General features: G+C 47.1%; 1 protein-coding gene across 3 annotated transcripts in view; it reads right to left on the bottom strand.

The window, feature by feature from the left end:
• LOC147029250 (uncharacterized) overlaps window positions 1-23247 on the bottom strand; it is a 55198-nt gene that overhangs the window by 29401 nt on the left and 2550 nt on the right. For all 3 annotated transcript variants that reach the window (XM_085880165.1, XM_085880166.1, XM_085880167.1), the window contains exons 3-8: window positions 12121-12172; window positions 11926-11988; window positions 11085-11483; window positions 6076-6241; window positions 5135-5174; window positions 1905-2099 (exon numbers count right to left, since the gene is read on the bottom strand). In XM_085880165.1, coding sequence (XP_085736291.1) covers window positions 1905-2099; window positions 5135-5174; window positions 6076-6241; window positions 11085-11483; window positions 11926-11988; window positions 12121-12172 — 915 coding nt within the window. The remainder of the gene's footprint in view (window positions 1-1904; window positions 2100-5134; window positions 5175-6075; window positions 6242-11084; window positions 11484-11925; window positions 11989-12120; window positions 12173-23247) is intronic.

Genomic DNA, 23247 nt, shown 5'->3' with positions numbered 1-23247 from the left:
AGTCGTGACCCTCTCGGACTAACGCCGGGAACTAGTCACGGGTGGACCTTTCGGCCTCACCACGATCGTGCCAATCGGCCCCCCGCGTGGGATAGGGTTGCTCGCCAAATTCGACCTACCTAAGTACCCACACGGAGGGTAGACCGGGCAATCGCACCTCGCCGCAGGTCGACTTCGGACACGGGCCACTTTAAGCGACCCGTTCCGTACTATCGGGATAACCGAGCGGTGTTATCGTCGGCCTCGACGGTTCGATTAATTATCGGGCGTTTTAGCCCACGACCAACCCTTTACGTGAAGTAAGATGGAGATTCAATAGAGGAAAAGACGAAGCGAAGCGGGAAAACAGTTCAACATAAAGCACATTTATTTCACGATGAACGGAAAGCACACATATACAATTACACCAAAAGCAAATGTAAAAGAAGAAGAAACACAATATTACACAAAAAGCAAATGCAACAATGCAGATCTAACCGACTACCGAGCACACGGCAACACTTATACAGTTTTACTTCACAGACGGCGCCGACAACACATATACCCAAAGCAAAAGAAAAGGACCACCCTCAAGGATGAGGGGGTAGGCGGGCCTGGGGCCGAGACCGCGTCGGGCCTACCCGTCTGGTGATGAGCCGCAAAATGGCGCTGGCGCCCCGACTCCGCGGGCCTCGCTGGGACTGCCTGGTATGGGGTGGGAACGGGGCCCCCTTCTCGCACTATCTCAGCGCGGGGGGAAACAGGAGGGGGTTGTTGATGCTCGGGGGAAGGAGGATATCTCCCTGTCTCGGGTCCCGCGACGAGCGTCTCCACCACGACCTCGGTCGCGCCGCCGGCCTCTCCCTCCGCAGCTCCCCGACTCCGACACGAGCACCCCCTCGACCGCCTTCGCCGCCGCCACCTCTCCACAGCTCCGTCCAACCGCCCGCTCCGACTCCTCTCTTGACTCGTCCCAACTCTTCACTGGCTCCGAACTCTTAATTCCTCCGAACTCTCTTAACTGACGAACGCAGCCCCTTATATGCCCCGTGGCCTCGCTCCTTCACCTTCGACCCTTTACCTCCGACCCTTCACCTCTAACTGGCTCCCCATTGGACCGAGGAAAAGTGGGCGTGAATGCTTTTTGATCCATGAATTTGCATATAGCGATATTACTCCAACGCACCTGGAGGCGGGGCCAAATCGCCCCACGCTCGCCGATAGGACGGAACAGAAGTGGGCGTGAGTCGTTTTTGATCCGTTTTCTTCGGAAAGGCCGGCGCTTTTGCACCCCTGCTCGGTGCGCGCCCTGCACGAGTCCAGCATCGGTGCCCACAAGCGGCGTGGGAATGACGGTGATGCGATGGTTGCGAGGGCGAGTTGTGACGGTAAAGGTCGTGGCTGTTGTTGTGAAGCGGCATTGCGGTTGGTGGTTGTTGTGTGATGGCTGTTGAGACGTGGTTGGTGGTGGTAGTAATGGCGGCTGGTCCAAAATAAAGATAGTAAAAGAAAAACGGCTATCTAAAAGGGTCGCAGCCCGCATAAATGACATTTATTCCCTCTAAACAATGGGTTTGGGCCTAACTACACATATACTTACCGAGATATCTCACCTAAGGGACCTGAATGGTGGTTTGCGAATTTCGTCAACCACAACAATATATATATATATATATATATATATATATATATATATATATATATATATATATATATATATATATATATATATATATCACTACTGCAGTTTTATTTGTTTACCTTGAAAGAATCATTCCAAAACTTTCTACATTTCATTCTGGATGAATAATTGCAAATATTTTCACATCATTTGTCTAGATACTTGCAGCAATGATACAATATTCAATCATTCCACACTTCACTCATTGCCTTCTGTATTCACATGAAATTTCCGATTGTGTTACCTGTCCTCCTTTGAGTCCTCTTGCCATTCCAAAGTCTCCGATCTTGAGCTCACAGGTGGCAGAAACAAGTAAGTTGGAGGGTTTGAGATCCCGATGCACAATTTGTGCTGAGTGGAGATATTTCAACCCACGAAGCAGCTGATATGTAAAGTATTGCACATGCTGTGTGCTTATTGGTTGATCAGAGTGGATCACCTGATCACACAATGGAAGGGGCAAAAGAATGTCTCCATTAAGACACTTACATGAGTGCTGTGTTGGCTGTGGGGTAGAGGTGAGTGAGAGTGGCCACAGGAGATCAATGCTTACTTTATAAGACAAACAAAAGCCAGCAGATACAAAGTGCTCAAGAAAGGAGACTTCATTTTTGGATACAAAATCTAGGCTCATGGAAGAAGCAAGGTGAAAGAGGGTATTTGTGTCGTTGGTTGTTATCTCCACATGTGGGTTTCAAAAGGTGGAACGGAGCCCTTCCTGGTCTCAAAGTATCCACCGTGTGTGTGTGTGTAAATATATATGAGTGCACATGCATGCGTGTATATGTGTGCAAGTGTATATGTGTGTAAGTGTATATGTGTGCAAGTTGCTGTTGTTAGCCGCTATCTCCACATGTGGCTGAGCTTCAGGAGATAGAACGGAGACCGAATAGGTCTCAGTGTGTGTGTGTGTGTGTGTGTGTGTGTGTGTGTGTGTGTGTGTGTGTGTGTGTGTGTGTGTGTGTGTGTGTGTGTGTGTGTGTGTTAATTGTCCTTCATATCCAAAGAAGAATGGTCACATAAAACATGTGCACCACCTCTTCAACAGTACAGAAGCTGCGGCCCAGATAGTATCTATACTATGAAATAGCAAGCATGTAACCTGGTGTCAAGGAATCTCCAGGAAGTCCGGGCCACTTGCAAATCACAGTGCAGGCAGGAATTTGGAATTTAGCCAGAGTGCCAATGATAACTCACCTTATTTTCATGAAGAACACTATCGCACCTTCAACGTCTACAGACTAAAGCGAGCAGATAGAACACTCGGTTTAAAGTGCATCTTTTGGACAGCACACACATTCACACCCCTCAACAGTGCCTTCAGAAAGTATTCACACCCCTCAACTGTGGTCATATTTTGTTGTGTTACATCGTGAATTTAAAATCGATTCTATTTTTTTTTGATTTTCACTGATCTACACATAATTCCCAATAATGACAAAGTGAAAACATGTTTTTTTAAATTTTTACAAATTAACGAAAAATAAAATGCTGAAATGTCTTGCATCAATAAGTATTCAACCCCTTTGCTATGGCACTCCAAATTGAGCTCAGGTGCATCCAATTACCTTTGATCATCCATGAGATGTCTCTACAACTTCATCGGTGTCCACCTATGGCCAATTCAATTGATTGGACATGATTTAGAAAGAAACACACCTTTCTATAGAAGGTCTCACAATTGACAGTGCAAGTCAGAGCAGAAACTCTACTGTGAAGTCCAAGGAACTGTCTGTACAACTCTGAGATACAATTGTGAGGAGGTGTATATCTTGGGAAGGGTATGAAACAATTTCTAGAGCGTTGAAAGCTCCCAAGAGCAGTGAGCTCCATCATTAGGAAATGGAAAGAATATGGAACTACGCAGACTCTACCAAGAACTGGCCTTCCGACCAAACTGAGCCACCGGGCAAGAAGGACCTTAGGGAGGTGACCAAGAACCCAATGAGCACTCTGACAGAATTGAGGGACAATGAATGGAGTCAAATCCAGGCAAATACTTGAGGAGAACCTGCTTCAGAGTGCAAAAGAACTGAGGCTAAAGCAAAGATTTCCTTTATAACAAGCAACACTGGAATGGCTTCAGAACAAGAACGTGAAAGTTCTTGAGTGGCCCAGCAAAAGCCCAAACTTGAATCCCATTGAGAATCTGTGGAAAGACTTGAACATTGCTGTTCACTGACACTTCCCATTAAACTTGACAGAGCTCGAGCAAATATTCAAGGAAAAATGGGAGAAAATCCCCAAATACAGATGTGCAAAGCTGATATGACATACCCAAGAAGACTCGAAGCTGTAATCGCTGCCAAAGGCGCTTCTAAAAAGTAATCACTCAATTGACTCAGGGGGCTTAATACTGATGTGAACCCCGAGTGATAGTATTCAGGAATGCTTACCCCATGCAGTCTTGAGAAGGACTTGGTGCGAACCAACTTTTCTGGTGGTAAATTTGTAATTAAAATAATTCAATTCAAATTAAATGGAAGACCAAATAAAATAGATGCTGCATTGGAGTCATCAGAAGGAACCCAAAAAAGCAAAAATCAAAGATGAAGTCATCAGGAGGAACTTGGATAGGATTCTGGTTTCAGCCGCGACTGCTCTACCCTCAAATCCATCCAGGCGCAGCAAAGTGAGCCTTATTCAAAAATATAAGAAGAACGCAGATTCAAAAAATGAAATAATTCTGGCTGCCAGAGCATGCGTTCGATGAAGTTAAAATTTAAAACATGTATTCCCCATCACTTCCAGATAATAATTTTGAAGTTTCACCTCGATTGTTGCAGTGGTTCAAGAGAGAAATTTTTACATATTTTCTTTCAATCCAATATGGCTGCCAAACCATGTGACATTTCAATTGTTCATGAAAACCCTGCTATATCCCAAAGTCTTGGAGAATAATCTGTGCTTCCATGTGCTATGCCTCCGTCGCTCCGCCAGTGCCGTGCCCTGCCACTCCCTCACGCGCGATAATCTCTGAAGATCACGTGTCTGCCTCCGAAGGAAAACCGCTCGGCAATCCGAGCTGGTCGGTGTTAACAGCCCGTCCACCACAATTGGGTCACGGAGAGATTAACCTAACCGCCCAGACCCGCAACAATATAATAAGTAGAATAGGCACACGCAATTTTTTTGCATACATTGTCAATGCTCGTATAAAAGCTAAAAGAGATATATGTCTGATCAAGCATTAAACTATCAATAAAGCAAATCCAGTATATTAAACATTAAATACACAGTGGCTGTCAAACATGCTATTGTTATGCTTCAGACTATGAACATTGCTTTGCAAGTAATTTCCCAATAAAGATGCATTTTCCTTAAATTGTTCTTTGCATGGATACCTACTTTGAGCAGGAGTGCACTGCAAAGTTTATCAAGTGTTACAATCAAGCGATCTTTCTGCTTTGCATAAAGAGCCAGATGATTGACATCAATTTCCAAGGAAAAAAATTGAAGAGCAATGCACATCACCTGATGAAGATCACTTTCCATCAAATCAAGAACCATGTACCTGTGAGAGAAACAAGAGACAGTTGCAGGGAAAGATTAATGGTACGTTTAATTTCCTCTGAGGTTTGAGTTGTGTACATGCAACCGCTTCGAGTGCCACATGTCCGAAAGCCCCGCATGCTCAAAAGCCTGGACCATCGTACACGAGGTCGCCTTGTTTGCAGCAGGCATGACCGTTCCCGCGCACAGCACCCATGACTGCCCCCATGGGTGGCACCCACGACCGCCCCGACACGCAGCACCCACGACCGCCACCCTCGCGCAGCACCAATGACCGCCCCCCCCTGCGCAGCACCCATGACCGCTCCCGACACGCAGCACCCACGACCGCCACCCTCGCGCAGCACCAATGACCGCCCCCCCCCCCGCGCAGCACCTATGACCGCTCCCGCGCGCAGCACCCACGACCACTCCCGCGCACAGCAACCACGACCGCTCCCGCGCGCAGCAACCACGACCGCCCCCCGTGTGCAGCAACCACGACCGCCCCCCGTGTGCAGCAACCACGACCGCCCCCCGTGTGCAGCACCCAAGACCGCCCCCGTGCGCAGCACCCACTACCGCCACCGTGCGCAGCCACCCACGACCACCCCCGCGCGCAGCACCCACGACCGCGCCCGCATGCAGCACCCACGACCGCCCCCGCGTGCAGCACCTACGACAGCCCCCGCGCGCAGCACCCACGACCGCCCCCGCGCGCAGCACTCACGACCGTCCCCGCCAGCAGCACCCATGACCGCCCCCGCGCACAGCACCCAAGACCGACCAACCCACGCGCAGCACCCACGACCGCCCAAGCACGCAGCACCCACAACCGTCCCCGCCTGGAGCACCCACGACCACCCACGCGCACAGCACCCATGACGTCCCCATGCTCCACCGCGTGATCAGCCAGTTCTGACACGTTTTTGAAGGGTGTTGGTGCTGATGGAGGAGCTAGTAGGTCCCGGAGTGCAATTATGTTATCATGACGACAGTGTCCAAGCACTCGAATCTCTCGCAAGGTTCGTCGAGCAGTTGTGGAGATCTCAAACGCATCTGGGACTTTCTTTATAGCAACTCGATCTCCTAAAGAGTGACAAATATTAAAATTACAAATTGTATAAACAAGACAAGAAATAAATAAATAAAAGGCATAGAAATTCATTGTTATGGGGTTTGAGTGAAAGAAAACTAAATAAAAAAATTTAAATGGTGGCGAAGGAAGACAAAACTCAACTGATGTATTCTTCTTTCGTTTTCAGCACAAGGCTGCGGAACTGCATTATTGGCTGAGGACGCGGCTGTGCTGCTGATGCAGGTTAGAGTAGGAATTTGGAATTTGCTCATGGTGCCGGGAATAGCTCACCAACTCTCCACGAAGGACACCGTGGGATCTTTAACGTCCACCAGCCAATATTGGTAGACAGGACGCTCAATTTATCGTCCATCCGAGGGACGGCACACACATCGATGAATCACCCTGCCCGTGAAACACCAGGCTGACAGTTTATAGCTTGGTTGAGATTCAAATTCAGACTAGACAGCTTAGAGGCAAGTGTGCGTACCTCTCGGCCACCCTGTCAATCCTCAATTTATGTGAAACAACAACAGACGTTATTGACCATTTTCCACGTTTTTCAAGGGATTGGTCGAATGATGGCATTTTCCATATGGATCCATCCATTGTGTCTGTTTCATGCAAACCCAAACATTCCATATCTTTCTTGACAATTTCAATGACAATCTTTTTCGGTCCTGACCTCCTTGTCTGTTTAGCTTATCCTTCTTTACACGTAACGTGAACTCGAGTCACAAATCTCCGACACAACCATGTACCTGTTATGTTTGTGGGGAACACACACACAAGCATTTAAAGGCCATTTTCCCCACTAAAGCGGGGGTTAGCCTTGCGGGCCCCATGACAATCTTCTCCACTTTACCCTGTTTTCTGCATCTCCCCTTCTTAATCCCCTTGCCCACATTTCCTCTTCCACCACATTTAGCCAAGTTTTTCTCGGTCTTCCCCGTCCTCTACTTCCGACTCCACTCATTTCCAACACTCCTCTCACCCAGTCACTTTCATCCTTCCTCAACACATGACCCAACCATCTCAACCTGTTTCTCTTCACAACCTCCATCACAGACTCTATTCCCATCATCTTCCGCAAGTCATCATTTGTCTTCCTCTCTCTCAACGATACTCCACACATCCACCGAACCATTCGCATTTCCACCCTTTCCAGCCTTTGTTGCTGCTCCATGTTCAGTACCCATGTCTCACTCCCATAAATCATCGTACTCCTCACACATGAAGCATACACCTTTCCCTTCAGCTTCAACGACACTCCCCTCTTTGTCAGCACGCCACTCAGTTCCCGAAACTTCTTCCATGCACATCTCACTCTAGCAACCGTCGAAGAGTCTGATCCACCTTCTCCACTCAGCATGTCTCCGAGATAGCAAAATGTTTTCACCCCTTCCAGCTTCGCACCATCTCCAAGATCCAACTCAACAATTCCTTCATCTGCTGCTCCCTCGATGCACACCTTACACTTGAATGTAGCTGCCACACTGGTTAATGACCCTCTCACCCCACTACATTTCGATGAACCCACTCAGCACACATTGTACACTGAATGGAGTTCACTCCGACACCCTTCCTGCACACAGCACACGGCCACTTCCCAGTCCTTTCCACCTCACCACATGCTTTACCACTTGCCATCACCTTTGTCTTTCCGATATTCACCTTCAAACCTTTTGCCTCCATACATTCCTTCCACTTGTTCATCTTCTCCTTCAGTCCATCCATACTCTCTGCAATCAACACCAGATCGTCTGCATACAGCAGCTCCCACGGTAAACCCTCCTTTACCCTCCGAGCCAGCACCTCCATCACAACTACAAATGGAAGTGGACTTAGTACCAACCCCTGGTGCACTCCTACCCTCACCTCAAACTCACCACTGTTCCCATCCTTTGTCCTTACAGCTGTGCGTGCTCTCTCGTACATGGCCATCACTACTCTGATCAACCATTCCTCCACTCCTAACTTCCTCAATGCCCATGCCATTACTTCACGTGGGACCCTATCAAATGCTTTCTCCAGATCAACAAACCCAAAAAACAACTTCTTCCTCTTCTCCATGTACTTTTCCTGCAACTGCCTTACAATAAAAATTGCATCTGTCGTTCCTCTTCCTGGCATAAATCAAAACTGCATTTCGTCAATCTTTACCTTCTTCCTTATCCTCTTCTCCAACACCCTTTCCAATACCTTCATTCCATGCTCCAACAACTTTATTGCTCTATAGGAGCCACAGTCCAGAGGGTCACCTTTCCCCTTGTACAGAGGGACGAGGGTACTCAATTCCCAATCCACTGGAATGCGGCCTTCTTTCACCACCAGATTACAGATCTCTGTCATTCTCTTCACTCCCCAACTTCCCGCTGCCTTCAACATATAATATCTCCCACAACTCCCGTCGGCCCTCCTGCTTTTCTACTCTTCATTGCTCTTATAGCTTCCTCAACTTCCTTCTCAGTTATCTTCTGTGCTGGTCCTAAAACTGGGTTACTCTCGATGTTTCTATCCCATTCATTTTCTACATTCAACAGCCTTTCCATATATCTCTTCCATCTTCCTTTGATTCCATCTGAATCCACAACAATTTGTCCCACTTCATCCTTCAAGCAACTCACCCCCATCACATCAAATCTCTCTCTCGCTATCTGCTTTGCAATCCTGAATACCGCTCTCTTACCCTCCTCCGAATCCAAGCGTTCTCCAAACATTTTCCTTTGGGCCTCCTGCGCCTTTGCAACCTCTTTCTTTGCAGCCTTCTTGGCTTCCTTATAACTTTCATGTGCAGCCTCTTCTTCCACCGTATCCTTTGCCTTTTGCCATTCCTTGAACTTCTTCCTCTTCTCTTCAATCGTCTTTCCAACTTCATCATCCCACCACCATGTTTCCGAGTGCCTCGGTGGTCCTTTTGTCCATCCACATACCTCACCAACGGCTCCCAATCGACTATCTTTCATTGACATCCAACCACTATCAAGCTCAACCACATCATCTTCAACCATACTCAGCCTCTCTCTTAATGCTTCCTTCACTGTCGCCTCTTTCAACCTCCACACCTTCATCCTCGGTTGGTACTTCACCCGCCGAATTCTCCGCGCACCTTTCACCCTTATATCGCAGACAACCAGGTGGTGCTGCGAAACAGTCTCCTCCCCTGGGATCACCTTTGTGTCCCGGAGGTTTCCCCTATCTCGCTGACGCACCATCAGGTACTCAATGGTTGTCGTCAACCCACCTGACATGTATGTAATAAGCTTATTATTCGCTTTCTGGAATTGAGTATTACAGAGCAACAAATCAGCTCCATCAGCAAACTCCAAGATCCTTTCACCTTCCCCATTTCTCACACCATATCCATAACCCCCATGGACTCCCTCAAAACCGTCTGGACTCCTTCCCACATGTCCATTCAAGTCTCCTCCAACCACAACAACTTCCTCATCTTTCACATTTTCCATCAACTTCTCCATCGCACACCAGAACATGTTCTTCTCTTCATCGCTTCGACCGACCTGCGGGGCATATCCCGAGATGACGTTCACCAAGAGATTTCCGATCACAATTCTCACCATCATCAACCTTTCACTCACTCTAGTCACACTCACTACACTGTCTACAAACTCCTCAGAAAACATTACACCAACACCATGCACGCCTTCCGGGCACCCTTGCCACATAAACTTGTACTTCTGCCCCTGCCTTCCCTTCACCATTCTCACACCACTTCCCTTCCACCGTGTCTCCTGCACACAACATATGTCCACTCTTCTTCTGACCAATGTTTCAACCGATTTGTGGGGAAGATGGAGGAATTTCAAAGGTAAGATAGGATCGTGTCGAGTTGCTCGGTCCGTGGACGTGTAGGAGGCATCTCCATGGAAATTAAGTAGGGAAACTGTGAGCTCAAGTGTTATTTGTCACCACACGGGGGTGGTGCTGTGTTAATTACATCGGGATCAAGGCCAATTTTCCCCAGTAAGTAATTGCCCCCTGTGACCTTTTCCTATGTTTTTATTTTATTTAAAGACAGGCGATAAAAAGGGATCATGTCCTTAAAACAGCGACAACAGAGCTGCACGTCCAAGCAGGCAGAGAGTCCCGCCTCCAGGAGTGACGGCTGGGAAAACCATGCCCCGGAGTGGATGATTAATGGGCGTGACTTCAGAGAGCCAGTCGAAGGAAAGTATGGTTCAGAATGAAGAGGATAGTTGTGGGAGAACACGATCCAGTAAGGGAGTCTCGCTGGCTGGCTACGTCGAGACACGACGAAATACAGCAACACAATTCTCGTGTTGTGCTGTGGATTTGCCCGCGTGACGGAGCAAGACGCCAGTCATAGACAGTTTGGCTGCATCATGTGAGAAATCCCTCATAGCCACGTGTTGGGCATTTCTGGGAGAGCGAGCACGGCATTCTGCAGCGGAGTGGCGTCGACTGCCCCAATCATGAGGAACTTTCATGACAGCTTGTGGGCTCTCTTGACGAAGGGACCATCCGCACAAATTACCTCCCATACGCTTCCAGCAACAAGAGCGGCCTTGGCACCATTTTGGGTGCATTTTCCCATACAGGATGACGTGGCTCGACCCCAAAGCTCATAAAAGATCACTTCTGGACCCGAAGCTAAGTGCCAGAATAAAGGAGGGATTTTTCTTTGTTTTATTCTGTCCCCTTGTCTGTTCCTTCCCGCACGCACCATAATCTCTAAGAATCTCGGCTGTAAGCCTCCAAGAGAACTGTTTGGCCATCCGTCCAGGTAGGGGCAGACCCCTTGGACATGAGCACAACCATGAGCACACACAGTACTTAACTATTCCACGAGCACAACCCTCACACAATTCTCACCTGTAGCTTTGTGAATCGCCGCACAAACCACTCCATATGCTCCTGTCCCAATGGTTTCCAACACCTCATAGTCTGGTGCAACATTAAAGCTTATGTCGAGTGATCGAGCGTGCAATGTAGCCAGCACATTATTTTCCCCAACTTTGTCCAGATTTCCTGCAATTGCTTGTGTCTTATTGGTTCTTCGCAATTCCTGCACTTCTGCTCGTTTCTCCATGACACTTTCTTGCTTCCCCGCACTTCCATAGGTCTCACTTTGTCTTCCTTGACCCTCTTTGTCAGTTTGTCTAACTTTCCAAAGTTCATTTATCTCCCTCTGGCTGTCTTTTTGATAATTGCTGGACTGGTCCAACTTCTTGTCTTGTCCAATCTGATCTCCTTGTTCTCCTTCTTTACAACCTGAGAAAGGCAAAAAATACCATCGGAAAACAATTTATAATCGTTCAGTGAAATCAAAATGCCCTGGTAGAAGCAACTGAAATTTTTTCCACTCGGTTTGGTTTAATCAAGGGGCTACACAGGGTATCTAAATATCTCCCTGTGGGAGTGGAGACAGTCTTGTAAATGCGCAGTGAAACCCAGGTATGCGCCATTGCCTTGTCAAAATGAGGAAATATTGATGAGAGGTTGGAGAGCAGGGAGAAAGAAAGAAGAAAAAAAATGAAAACATTTTTTTAAACTCAAGATAAAATTAAAAATGTCTTTCATGGATGATGATGATGATGATGATGATGATGATGATGATGATGATGATGATGATGATGATGGTTTCAACAACAATTTTCAAACACCGTTCTCACTCCAAAGAGAAGTTATTGAAAAGCTTTGCCTGAATACAAACCTGTTGCTGAAACCTCGGAACTAAAAGCCTTTTTTCCTCGTGATAAATCTCTGTTGGTTGTGCCTTTGGATGAGAAAGAAAAAAAAAATACAAACACGTAAACTCAAAGACATTTACTGCTACTTCAAGTATTCTCACAATACAAACACAGTAATAGGATAAAAAGGCAATGATGAGATATAACCACAAAGATACCTTTCATCTGGATGCTTTCTCTTTCTCTCTCTCTGTTTGCTCCTCTACCAACCTGTTGTACAATTGGTAAAGGGATGAAAAATGAATTTATCAATAACAGTGATTATCTGAACTCCCCACATTTCATCATTTTCACCCCACGCACGTGAAGCGAAAAGCAGGGTTAAACAATCGGTTCACGTCTGTCCGTCTGTCTCCAAACGTCAGTTTATGATAGAGGAACGACCTCATTTAAATTGAATGTTATATTTTGAATACGAATCGGAACATGAATCGAAAAACAAACCTGTAGTTAGCAATACTTTGGCTCAGAAGTCATTTGGATCGCACTTGCACAGAGAGGAGTGAGATATATATATATATATATATTTTTTTTTTTTTACTCTCTCTGCTTGCCTGGAAATCAAACATAATTGAAAAGGATTCCAAACAGGAAACTTACTCTTTTTAAGGACGTTATAAAGGACACAAACAAGCAAGAATAACTAATGGAACATGTTAGATATGTGTCGGGTGGTGTGAAAGACTGCGTCAACGGCAGTAAAACGGGGGTAAAGTTCTGGAATTAATTTGTTTTATTTAAATTTAATGATATATTTGAACACGTTAGAACACAAATCACCTTCTTTGCACTTCCGATAACCTCGAGTTTAGCAATACTTGGGCATGTTAAAGAAGGTGGTGTGTTAGACTGCTTCTCTGAACCCTCACATTTTATATTTGATTAAATAAAAAAAAATAAAAAAAAACTTTCATCGCCTGTTGTGAAATGTGTACAAGTCAAATTTAATTTGGATCTTCGACATTTTCTTCTTCATAAATAACTTTGCAATTGAAAAGTTTCCTCAAGATTGCCTTTTACTTGTTAAACAAGATGAACAATTTTTTTCCTCCTTTTTATTTTGGATCCTTCATGCTGTTTAAGAACAACATGCACTCAAATCATTACCTGCCCCACCAAAGGTGGGCCGAGGTTCTGTTTTCACCCCAATCTGTTGATCTGTTTGTTACTTGCGAAAACTGAAGAGTGTTCAAGTATATTAGTTGGTCGCGATTATTGGTCTGTCTGTTTGTCTGTCGATCGCCTACAGGTCTCAATTTTAAACCAATCTTTACGAAACTCCACCACATGGTAGAGTTGGTCATAAGGAAGAAGCCTATTGATTTTTCGGTCAAAAGGTCAACAAAGGCCAAAGGTCGACAACTTGGTTGCAATTTCAAAAATCCTCAACTTTCATCCGATTGACTTGAAATTTGAACAGGATTTGCATATCAGGTCACTGAGTTCAACCACCAATTATTTTTATGGCCAAAATTGTTTCAGGGATTTTGCAAGTATCGTGCTCTGCACAACGTTTTTCTTGTTTGTATGTCAGTGAGCAAGATGTCTCAAAAAGTTGTAGATGGATTCAGACCAAATAACCAAATATGGGGGAGAGGTTTGATGTGTGACAACAACGAATTAATTATATTTTGGTGAAGATCTGTATCCGGATCCTTGAATTTTTTTCATTCTTAAAGTGATTCTTCACCATTTAGAGATGGGGCCAAATATATATATATATATATATATATATATATATATATATATATACATATATATATATATATATATATATACATATATATACATATATATACATATATATACATATATATATATACACACACACACACACACACACACACACACACACACACACACACACACACACACACACACACACACACGGTCGGTATAAAAAGTAACGGGACTGAGCCTGCTGTGTGCTCCACTTACACAACTTGAATGAACGGGTTGCGTCACCATCTTTCGCAACATTCCAGCGATATATATATATATACATACATATATATATATATATATATATATATATATATATATATATATATATATATATATATATATATATGATTGGTGATGGTTGACTGCGCTCGTGTGATTTTTTTAAAGGTCGTGCTTTACACGTTGTCGAGTCTGAGTCGTCGCGCTATGAGTCGTGAGCAGGGAGCCAATCTAAAGTTTCTTGCCAAGTTTGGCAAAACACCTTCCGAATTCTTTGCCATGCTGCAGCAATTCTACAGGGAAGAAACAACGTCACGTACATGTGCATTTGAATGGCACAAGAGGTTCAAAGAGGGACGTGAGGAGGTTGAAGACGATCCACGGTCTGGAAGACCTTCAACGAGCAGAACGGCGGACAACATCGAGCGTGTGAAACAGATGGTGCGTGCAAATAGTCGACTAATGGTGTGGATGATTACTGAGGAATTTTCCATCAATTAGGACATTGTCTGGAGCATCATCGCTGAGTCTCGAAATGCGCAAGGTGTGCGCAAAGATGGTCCCCAAGCTGTTGTCCGAGGACCAATAACAGCAAAGAGTCACTGTCTGTCAAGACATCATCGAGCACCTCGAGGACGATCCAGACCTGCTCGGGAGAGCCATTACTGGCTATGAATCGTGGATATTCAGATACGATCACGAGACCAAACGGCAGAAACATCAGTTGAACAGTCCGGCATCACCAAGACCAAAGAAAGCAAGGATGTCGAAGTTGAAGGTCAAGGTGATGCTAATCACGTTTTTTGACATCAAGGACATCGTCCACTTCGAGTTTCTACCACAGAGTCAAACAGTGAATCAATACGTGTGCAAGGAGATCCTCTGGCGCTTGAGATCAGACTGGGACAAGAGGAGGGATCTGTGGGAGAACAATGCCTGGGTTCTCATGACATAACATGACAACGACAACGCCCCTGCTCACAGTGCCCTGAGCATCTGACAGTTTCTGGTGGAGAGGAACGTGCCAACTCTGGAGCAACCCCCGTATTCGCCAGACTTGGCCCCTTGTGATTTTTTCCTCTTCCCCAAGCTCAAGGGGGTGATCAAGGGGACACGATTTCCTGATGTGGAGGCCATCAAAAGGGTGTGACGACGGAGCTCCGGAAGATTCCTGAAGAAGCCTTCCGGGGTGCATCGAAGCGTGGAAGAAGAGGATGGACAATTGTGTGAGACTGGAGGGAAACTATTTTGAAGGGGACAAGCTGTGATTTCAATATATTTTTAGATCCTCGTGGAGGATCTCCAAGTCTTATTCACGTTGTTGTTCTTCATCTTCTTCTTGTGGACTTTTTTGTTTCACAGCCTACAGTTTTCACCGAAACTTCCTGAAACTTGGCATATATATGTAAAAATACCCTGCACAGACAGTCACCATCTCCGATTTTGAAAATTCCTCCTAGAAAAAAAAGTTATGACTTCAAAATATCTCCGCAAATGGAAATCGCCTAAAAAATTATCTCAAACTAAGGCAAGCTTTTTGAATTCTGTTTGCGGGAATCGAACAGGGCATTAGCAGAGATGAATTACCGCACATCGGAGACATCACTATGACATCATATCAATGTTTATGACGTCATTCCTATTTTTTGACATTTTTTGTTTCACAAACATTTTTTGTTTCACAATTTGTTTGAGTTTTTTTTTGTTTTGTTTTGTTATTTTTTTGTATACCTTGTCGAGGCTCGTATCAAAGGGCGGAGGAGCTCCTTGTGAGCCAACGGCCATCCATATCTCGTGCCCAACTGTGTCTGTGGACGTCCTCCTGCAGTTGGGTTACTTTTTTATGAGGAGGTTGGTGGCAGGATTTGCACTCCGGTCACCATAAAACCCTTCATTCCGCAAAACACAAAAACGCAAAAAAAATCTGAAAAGCCACTCCGTGGGAGTACCTCCTGTGCAGCTTCCCTTCGCAGAGCAGCTCACCGGATGAAGGGATTGGGGCAAAGCCTTCGGGACCCCAAATCTTTGATGATAGGAGGGAAACCACAGGGTAACATCCCTGGGTCAGATTGCGGGAGAGTGTGTCGGAGTGGTGCTGAGGTGTCGTCCACCAGATGCAGTCTCCTTGGGTTAACCTGAGGCGGTCCCTTCGGGTGGGTACCTGGAATATCCTATCCCGAAGAGAGGATGATCACCTGTCTCTGTTATCATCTGAGCTCAAGCGTTTGGACATCGGGATTGCAGCTCTCTCTGAGGTTCGGAGACCGGATTGCGGCGAGATAATGGTGGGTGGTTACACCTACTATTGGTCTGGTCACTCTGATGGTTACCATACCCAAGGAGTTGCTTTAGCTGTGTCCAATAAGCTGACCCCAATTATAATTGAGGTAACACCGGTCAACGAGCGTATTATGAGATTAAGGATTCGTCACTCCTTAGGTGTCATTTCCCTGGTCTCTGTTTATGCTCCGACTGAGGCGAGTGATCTCATCATGAAGGATGCATTCTACGCCACGCTCGAGTCTGTGGTTGATCGGTGCCCCAGACGAGATACACTTCTCGTCTTGGGGGATTTTAATGCATCGACTGGAACTGATAGGGACGGTTATAAGGTGTGTGTTGGTCCCCATGGGTCAGGAACTATGAGCCAGAATAGCACTAAGTTCCTTGACTTTTCAAGAAGTCATGGACTTAGGGTGGCTGGTTCATGGTTTCAGCGCCCACAAGCTCATCGCTGGACTTGGTATTCCAACGCTGACGGTGTAGCAAAGGAGATTGACCATGTCCTCATTGACGGTCGTTGGAGGATGATCCAGAACTGCAGGGTCGACCGGAGTGCTCAGTTCCTCAATACTGACCACCGACTTGTTGTAGCAACTCTAAAGCCGCACCTTAAATCCTGGAGAATGGTACCATCCCAGCCAAGGCTGGATGTTGGAAAGCTCAGGGATGAGAGAGTAGCTAAGGAGTTTGCGAACAGGGTGAGTGGACACTTGGGGAGTCTGGGTGCTTTGGGGGGTCCTGAAGAGTTGTGGAGTGCCTTCAAGCCCACCGTCCTTGATGTTGCCGGTGGATGTCTTGGAATTCACCGCAAGGCAAAGAAGAATTTTGTCTCTCAAGGGACACTGGATACCATTGACCAGAGTCGCAGGGCCAGGCTGAATGGCAGAGCTGAGCTGTTCAGGGAGCTGAGGCGTAAAACTGTACATGCACTGAGGGTGGACAAGGAGGCCCATGTGCGAGGAATTTGTGAGGGGGTAGAGCATCACCTGTGGACAGGTGATTCTCGTCCCGCTTACAGGGGAATTCGCGCATTGCGTTCATCCAAGCCCATCCCTCAGAGCACTGCAGTTCGAGCAGAGAGTGGTAGGCTCTTGACAGAGGAGTCTGAAGTGAAGGCCCGCTGGGCCGGTTACTTTGAACGGTTGTACCAGGCTGATCACCCAGCTGTCGAGTTGGACGTCAAGGGTGTTTCAAATCCCTGTTGCTGACCCTCGAATCAACTGTGGTCCACCTTTGCTTGTGGAAACACGGGCTGCGGTGAACCGGTTGAAATGGGGTAAAGCTCCAGGGATCTGTGGCATCCATGCTGAAATTCTCAAGGCTGGTGGAAACGCTGCACTCGTGTCGTTGCATGCAGTTCTGTGCTCTGTCTTGAACACAGGCATCATCCCAACTGACTGGAAGAGGGGCCTTGTTGTTCCTCTCTGGAAAGGGAAGGGTGATCGCCAAGACTGCAACAACTACCGAGGGGTGATGCTGCTCTCAGTGCCGGGCAAGGTCTTTGCTCGGATAATTCTTGATAGGGTGCGCCACCATCTGCTTGAGCAACAGCGTCCAGAGCAGTCAGGCTTTACACCAAAGAGGTCAACAATTGACCGCACCCTTGCTCTTCGTGTCCTCACCGAACGCAGACGAGAGTTTCGGCAGGGGCTGCTTGCAGCCTATGTTGATCTCTGTAAAGCGTTCGATTCAGTGAATCGGGATGTCCTCTGGAGGATTCTTGGTTTTCGTGGGGTGCCACCAAAACTGATCGATCTGATGTCTGAACTCTACTCTGGTACTGAGAGTGCTGTGAAGTGTGGTGGTACCATCTCTGACTTATTTCCAGTTGTTACTGGAGTTCTTCAGTGATGTGTACTGGCCCCCACACTTTTCAGCACTTGTATGGACTGGATTTTAGGGAGGATGTCGGAGAGATCAAGCTGCGGTGCATCGTTTGGGAATGTCAAGATCTCGGACCTTGATTTTGCAGATGATGCAGTCATCTTTGCGAAGACTTTAGATATCCTTTTGGGGGCCCTCGAGGTGCTGAATGAGGAGTCGGAGCCACTGGGGTTACGGGTTTCTTGGGTCAAAACTAAGATCCAGGCTTTCGGTGACATCTTGGATGCTGCTGTCCCATCTGTCTCTGTTTGTGGTGAGGATGTTGAGGTCGTGGAGAGATTCACTTACCTTGGCAGTGATATTCATGTCTCTGCTGGCTGTGAGTCAGAGGTCAATAGACGTCTGGGTCAGGCCTGGGGAGTCATGGATTCACTGGATCATGGGGTGTGGCGCTGCCGGTACCTGTGCGGGAGGACGAAAGTCCGAGTCTTCAGGTCCTTGGTACTTCCAGTCTTGCTCTATGGATGTGAGTCTTGGACTCTGACCAAGGATCTGAGACGGAGACTTAATTCCTTTGGTGCCAGGTCTCTTCGGAGAATCCTTGGCTATCGCTGGTCGGATTTTGTGTCCAACGAGCGGTTGCTGAGAGAGACTCGGATGAGATTTGTTACCTGCATAGTCCGTGAGCGTCAGTTGCGGCTGTAAAGACATGTGGCTCGTTTTCCTGACGCTGATCCTGCTCACCAGATTCTCTCAGCAAGGGAGTCTCATGAGTGGAGGAGGCCAGTGGGCCGACCACTTGCCTCGTGATTGCAGCAGGTTGACCATCATCTCAAGCAGATGGGGATGGGCCTGGCATCTGCCTGGGGGATGGCCAGACGGAGGCCCCTGGAGTATCGGTGGAAAGTGGACGCAGCGACTCACTGTTCTGGCACATGCACCCATACCTGACCTGACCTGCTCGTATGAGAGCTAACACACAACGCACATCAAGGGGGGCATGAGACAGGAGGGGAGGGAGTGGGAAGGTAAAAATAGTGGGGAACAGAGACATTTGGAGATCTGTGGAAGGGAGAGGGATGGGACGGGGAACATGGGGAACAGAAGATGGACATTACAGGGACTTTCAGGAAGGAAAGCAGGGAATTTGAAGGAGATGGGCTTGGGTGGATTATCGGGGGTAGAAAAGATCGAGGATTTGGATGGGGGATGATAAGAGGTGGTGGTGAACAGCTGTTTTGAAGGCCTGGAGGGAAGAATGGGATTGAAACGAGTGAGGGAGTTTATTCCAAAGGAGGGGAAAAATAGGAATGAAAGAGTGAAGGTGAGCAGTGATTAGTGATTTTGGTAGTTTTACCAGAAGGGGGTTGTTGGCGGACCTTGAGCGCCCTGCGGAAATGTGGTGGGGACAAATCACAGAGAGAGCGGGGGGGGAGGCTGGAGAGGAGACGGTTGAAGACAGAAAGACCACCGACCAACCTGCGGTGATTGAGTGAGAGGCCCAAAGACTCAGCCTCATTGCGGGAGATGCCAATGATCCGAAATGCCTTGGTTTCTATAGCGTGAAGCCGAGAAAGGTGGGAGGCAGGAGCACCAGTCCAGAGGGGAGAGCAGTACTCAGTCAGGCTGCGGACAAAAGCTTTGTAAGTCGTCAGGAACTCAGGTGGGCCGAGGAAGGACCTTGCACGACAGAGGATTCCCAGTTGGCGACTCGCTTTGGAGGCGAGGTTTGAAATGTGGCTTTCCCAGCAAAGCTCATGGCAGGTAGTGAGACCCAGAAGCTTGAAAGAAAGGACTTCTTCCAGAGGAATGTTGAGAAAGTGGATGTGGGGGGGGGGGTTCTAAACGGTCCGTTCGAAGAGACATAGTGAGAGTGTGAGATTTGTCCGGATTGAAAGACATTTTCCACGTGTTGGACCAGTTTGTGATTTTATCCAGATCAGCAGTGAGCAAAGAAGCTGCTGCTTGCCGGTCTGAGGGATGACCGATGGTACAGCAGAGGGTGGAGTCATCAGCAAAGAGATTTTGAGGATTTTCCAGAGAGTCGGAGAGATCATTGATGAAAACCAGAAAAAGAACAGGGCCCTGAACGCTACCTTGAGGAACTCCAGCCTGGACAGAAAGGGGGCATGAAAGAACTCCATTTAGGGCCACACGTTGACTGCGACAGGAGAGGAAGTCTGCGAGCCATGAGTGGAAATGGCCTTGGATACCATAGGAAGAGAGTTTGGTGAGCAGGGCAGGGTGCCAGACTGTCAAAAGCACGTGATATATCCAGGGATACGGCTCGGATTTCCTGTCTGGCATTGAGGGTTTCCATCCATTGTTGGGAGAGCAGAAGCAGCATATCCAGGGTAGAGTGACCTGGTCTGAAACCAAATTGATGATCAGAAATCAAGCCATTGGAGAAGAGGAAGGATTTGATGTCTGTTGCGATGATGGATTCCATAACCTTGCTGATGATTGGGAGAAGGCTGATTGGTCTGTAGTTGCAGGGATCTGTTTTTGCACCTTTTTGTGCAGGTCAGTGATGTTTGCTGATTTGCAAGCAGATGGCAGATGGCCTCGAGCAAATGAGAGGGTAAATAGAACAGAGAGAGGGTGAGCAAGAGCAGAAGAGCAGGCTTTGAGGACACGTGGGCTGATGCCGTCTGGACCGGTTGCAGAATCTGAGTCGAGGTTTGAAAGAAAGCTCTCCACCATGTCAGGAGAAAAGGACACAGAGTTCAGGGACAGTTGGGTGCAACTGGGTAAGGTGGGTAGAGAAAGTGATGGGTTTTGGACACAAGATTTAGCTGCAAACACCGAGTTTAGGCAGCCAGCTTTTTCACGTGCGATATCAGCAGTGCTGCCATTTGAGGTAAAGGAGGGGATGGAGGGGGAACATACACCAGAAACAGATTTGATTAGACGCCACCAGGATTTTGAGGAGGGAGAGAGGTTTGAGAGTTCAGACTTGAGATGAGAAATATGTTGTTTTCTGGCTCACCTGAGGGTAGATACACACTTGTTTTGAGCTTTCTGGAAGGAACTGAGATTACCCTCAGTTGGGTTTGCTTTCCATGAGGCAAAGGCAAGTTGTTTTAGGACAACTGCCTCACCACAAGCTTCAGTGAACCAAGGGCGGGAGGAAGGGTAGGACAACTGAAGACGAGAGTGGATAAATTTGTGCATGAGGCAGAGCAAGTTTCTTTGAAAGAATTCCCAGGAAGAGTTGATGTTGGAGAAAGTAGCGATAAGAGACCAGTCTATAAGTTTGAGGGCTGCTTGGAGACCCTGCCAGTCGGCTTGAGTGAAATGCCAGACTCGACGGCGGTGAGGTGGTTCTCTGATAATAGCCAGAGAGATGTCCACTTTGACAAGGACGTGGTCAGAAGAACCGATTGGAGCAAAGGAAGAGCAGCAGATATTGTCAGGGAAATTTGTCAAAATCAGATCCAGAAGAGATGGAGTACTATTGGTTGAGATCCGGTTCGGGAAGTTGACCGATTGAGTCAGTCCCAATGAGTCGCAGAAAGCTTTTGCTGAGGTGCCATGACAGGTGAGAGAGGTACCCACACCTTGCCAACTGGCATGATGACAATTGAAGTCGCCACATATGAGGAAGAGAGAGTTTGGATGAGAAGATAGAAGTTGGTCCATGTTTTCAGAGAGTGAGGTGTAGATGGAGTCATCACTTTTAGGTGGACGGTACAGTACACATAAAAACATGAGGTGGGAGTGGAGGGGAAGCCGTAGCCAGAGGTATTCCTGGGGGTGTGGGGGAGTGAGGGCGGCAGTGCATGGAGAGTGAGGACTGGAGTCTTTGATGAAGAGAGCAACTCCTCCACCACGGCGAGGCTCAGGTCTGTCAAACCGGAGGAGGGAGTAACCAGGGAGAGATACTCGGGAGTCAGACACGTCTTCGGGGAGGAAAGTTTCTGTTCGGCAGATTATGTCTGGTTTGTCAGTGGCAACCTGTATGGAAAGATCTGAAAGGTTCGAGCGAAGGCCCTGGATTATTTGAGGTCCACACTTTTAAGGAAGAGGTTGGGGAGGAGGCTTTGGGTGCAGGGGGTGGTGGGGGGGGAAGGGGGAGGGTAAGACAAGGGACGAGGGGGAGGTTCGGAGTGTTGTTGAAAGAGTGTGGGGGGTTGCAGAATAGCTAGGGGAGGGGGCCGAATGAGGAGGAGAAAAGGCTCTGTAGTGCTGGGGGAGAGGGGGACAAGAGAGGGGGAAGAAGGCAGTTGAGGATTTGAGGAGGTGGAGTGAAGAGATGGAGGTGAGAGGGCAGTGGAAGGAGGCAGCTTTGTGGATGGGAGGGCGGGCAACTTTGGGAAGGATGAGTGAGGGGATGAATGGTGGGAGAAAGGTGAGGGGGAGTTTTTGAGATAGGTGAGAGGGAGGCTTGGAGGGAGAAGAGTGTGATGGTTGCTTTGAGAGTGAGGGGTGAGAGGAGTGAGTTGGCACTGAAGTTGGAAAAAAAGAATGGTTGATGGAAAGAGAACATTCATAGCAAACTGGGGTTTTTTTAAGTTTTAGGTCAGTTATGCGATTAAACACATTTCGTGAGGGATGCAATAAAGGCTAATTCAGAGAATGGAGAGAAGAAATGCTGTAACAGTTGGATTTTTTAGGTAAGGTATGAAGGAAAGGTCGAATTGAGAGCAATCTGTTTAAATAGCAGAAGAGCAGTGCATTCTGATACAGTAAGTAGTACCACACTTGTGAAAGAGGAAGATGAAGCATTGTAAGAGATCGTTTTTGTTATTATTATTATCAACAGATTAGGTCATGGAAGTGTTGTGGAAAAAAAAAAATCGAGAAAGAAGAAGAAGAGGAGGAGGAAGATGTGGAGATGAAGAAGAAGAAGAAGAAGAAGAAGAAGAAGAAGAAGAAGAATCGGAGGAAGGTAGTGTTTTTTTTTTTGTTTTTTTTTATTTAAGATAAGAAATAGAGTGATTAGTTGGGAGGGATGGGGGACGTTAGGAAAGTGGGGAAGATAGAAATTGAAGGTAATGGGGAGAAAAAACAAATAAACACGATCGTACACCGAGGGGAACTGGTAGGCCTCAAGCCTCAAGGGTAGGCCTCAAGCACCCGGTAAGACAAGGTCGACGAAATCTCACAAAATAGCATGATTTTTGAAACAAAACCGAACTCAGAACACACAGAAACATGTAGGTGAGAAAATAAACAGTTAAAACGGGACAGATAACGACCGGAAACTTTACTATGAGATCGTCAGCAGGGAG

The sequence above is a fragment of the Eptatretus burgeri genome, chromosome 4, assembly GCF_056783735.1.
Source record: "Eptatretus burgeri isolate ZD-2024b chromosome 4, Ebu_testis_v1, whole genome shotgun sequence".
Lineage (NCBI taxonomy): Eukaryota > Metazoa > Chordata > Myxini > Myxiniformes > Myxinidae > Eptatretus > Eptatretus burgeri.
Note: the sequence above shows the minus strand (reverse complement) of the source record. Positions and strands in the feature narration are given on the sequence as shown.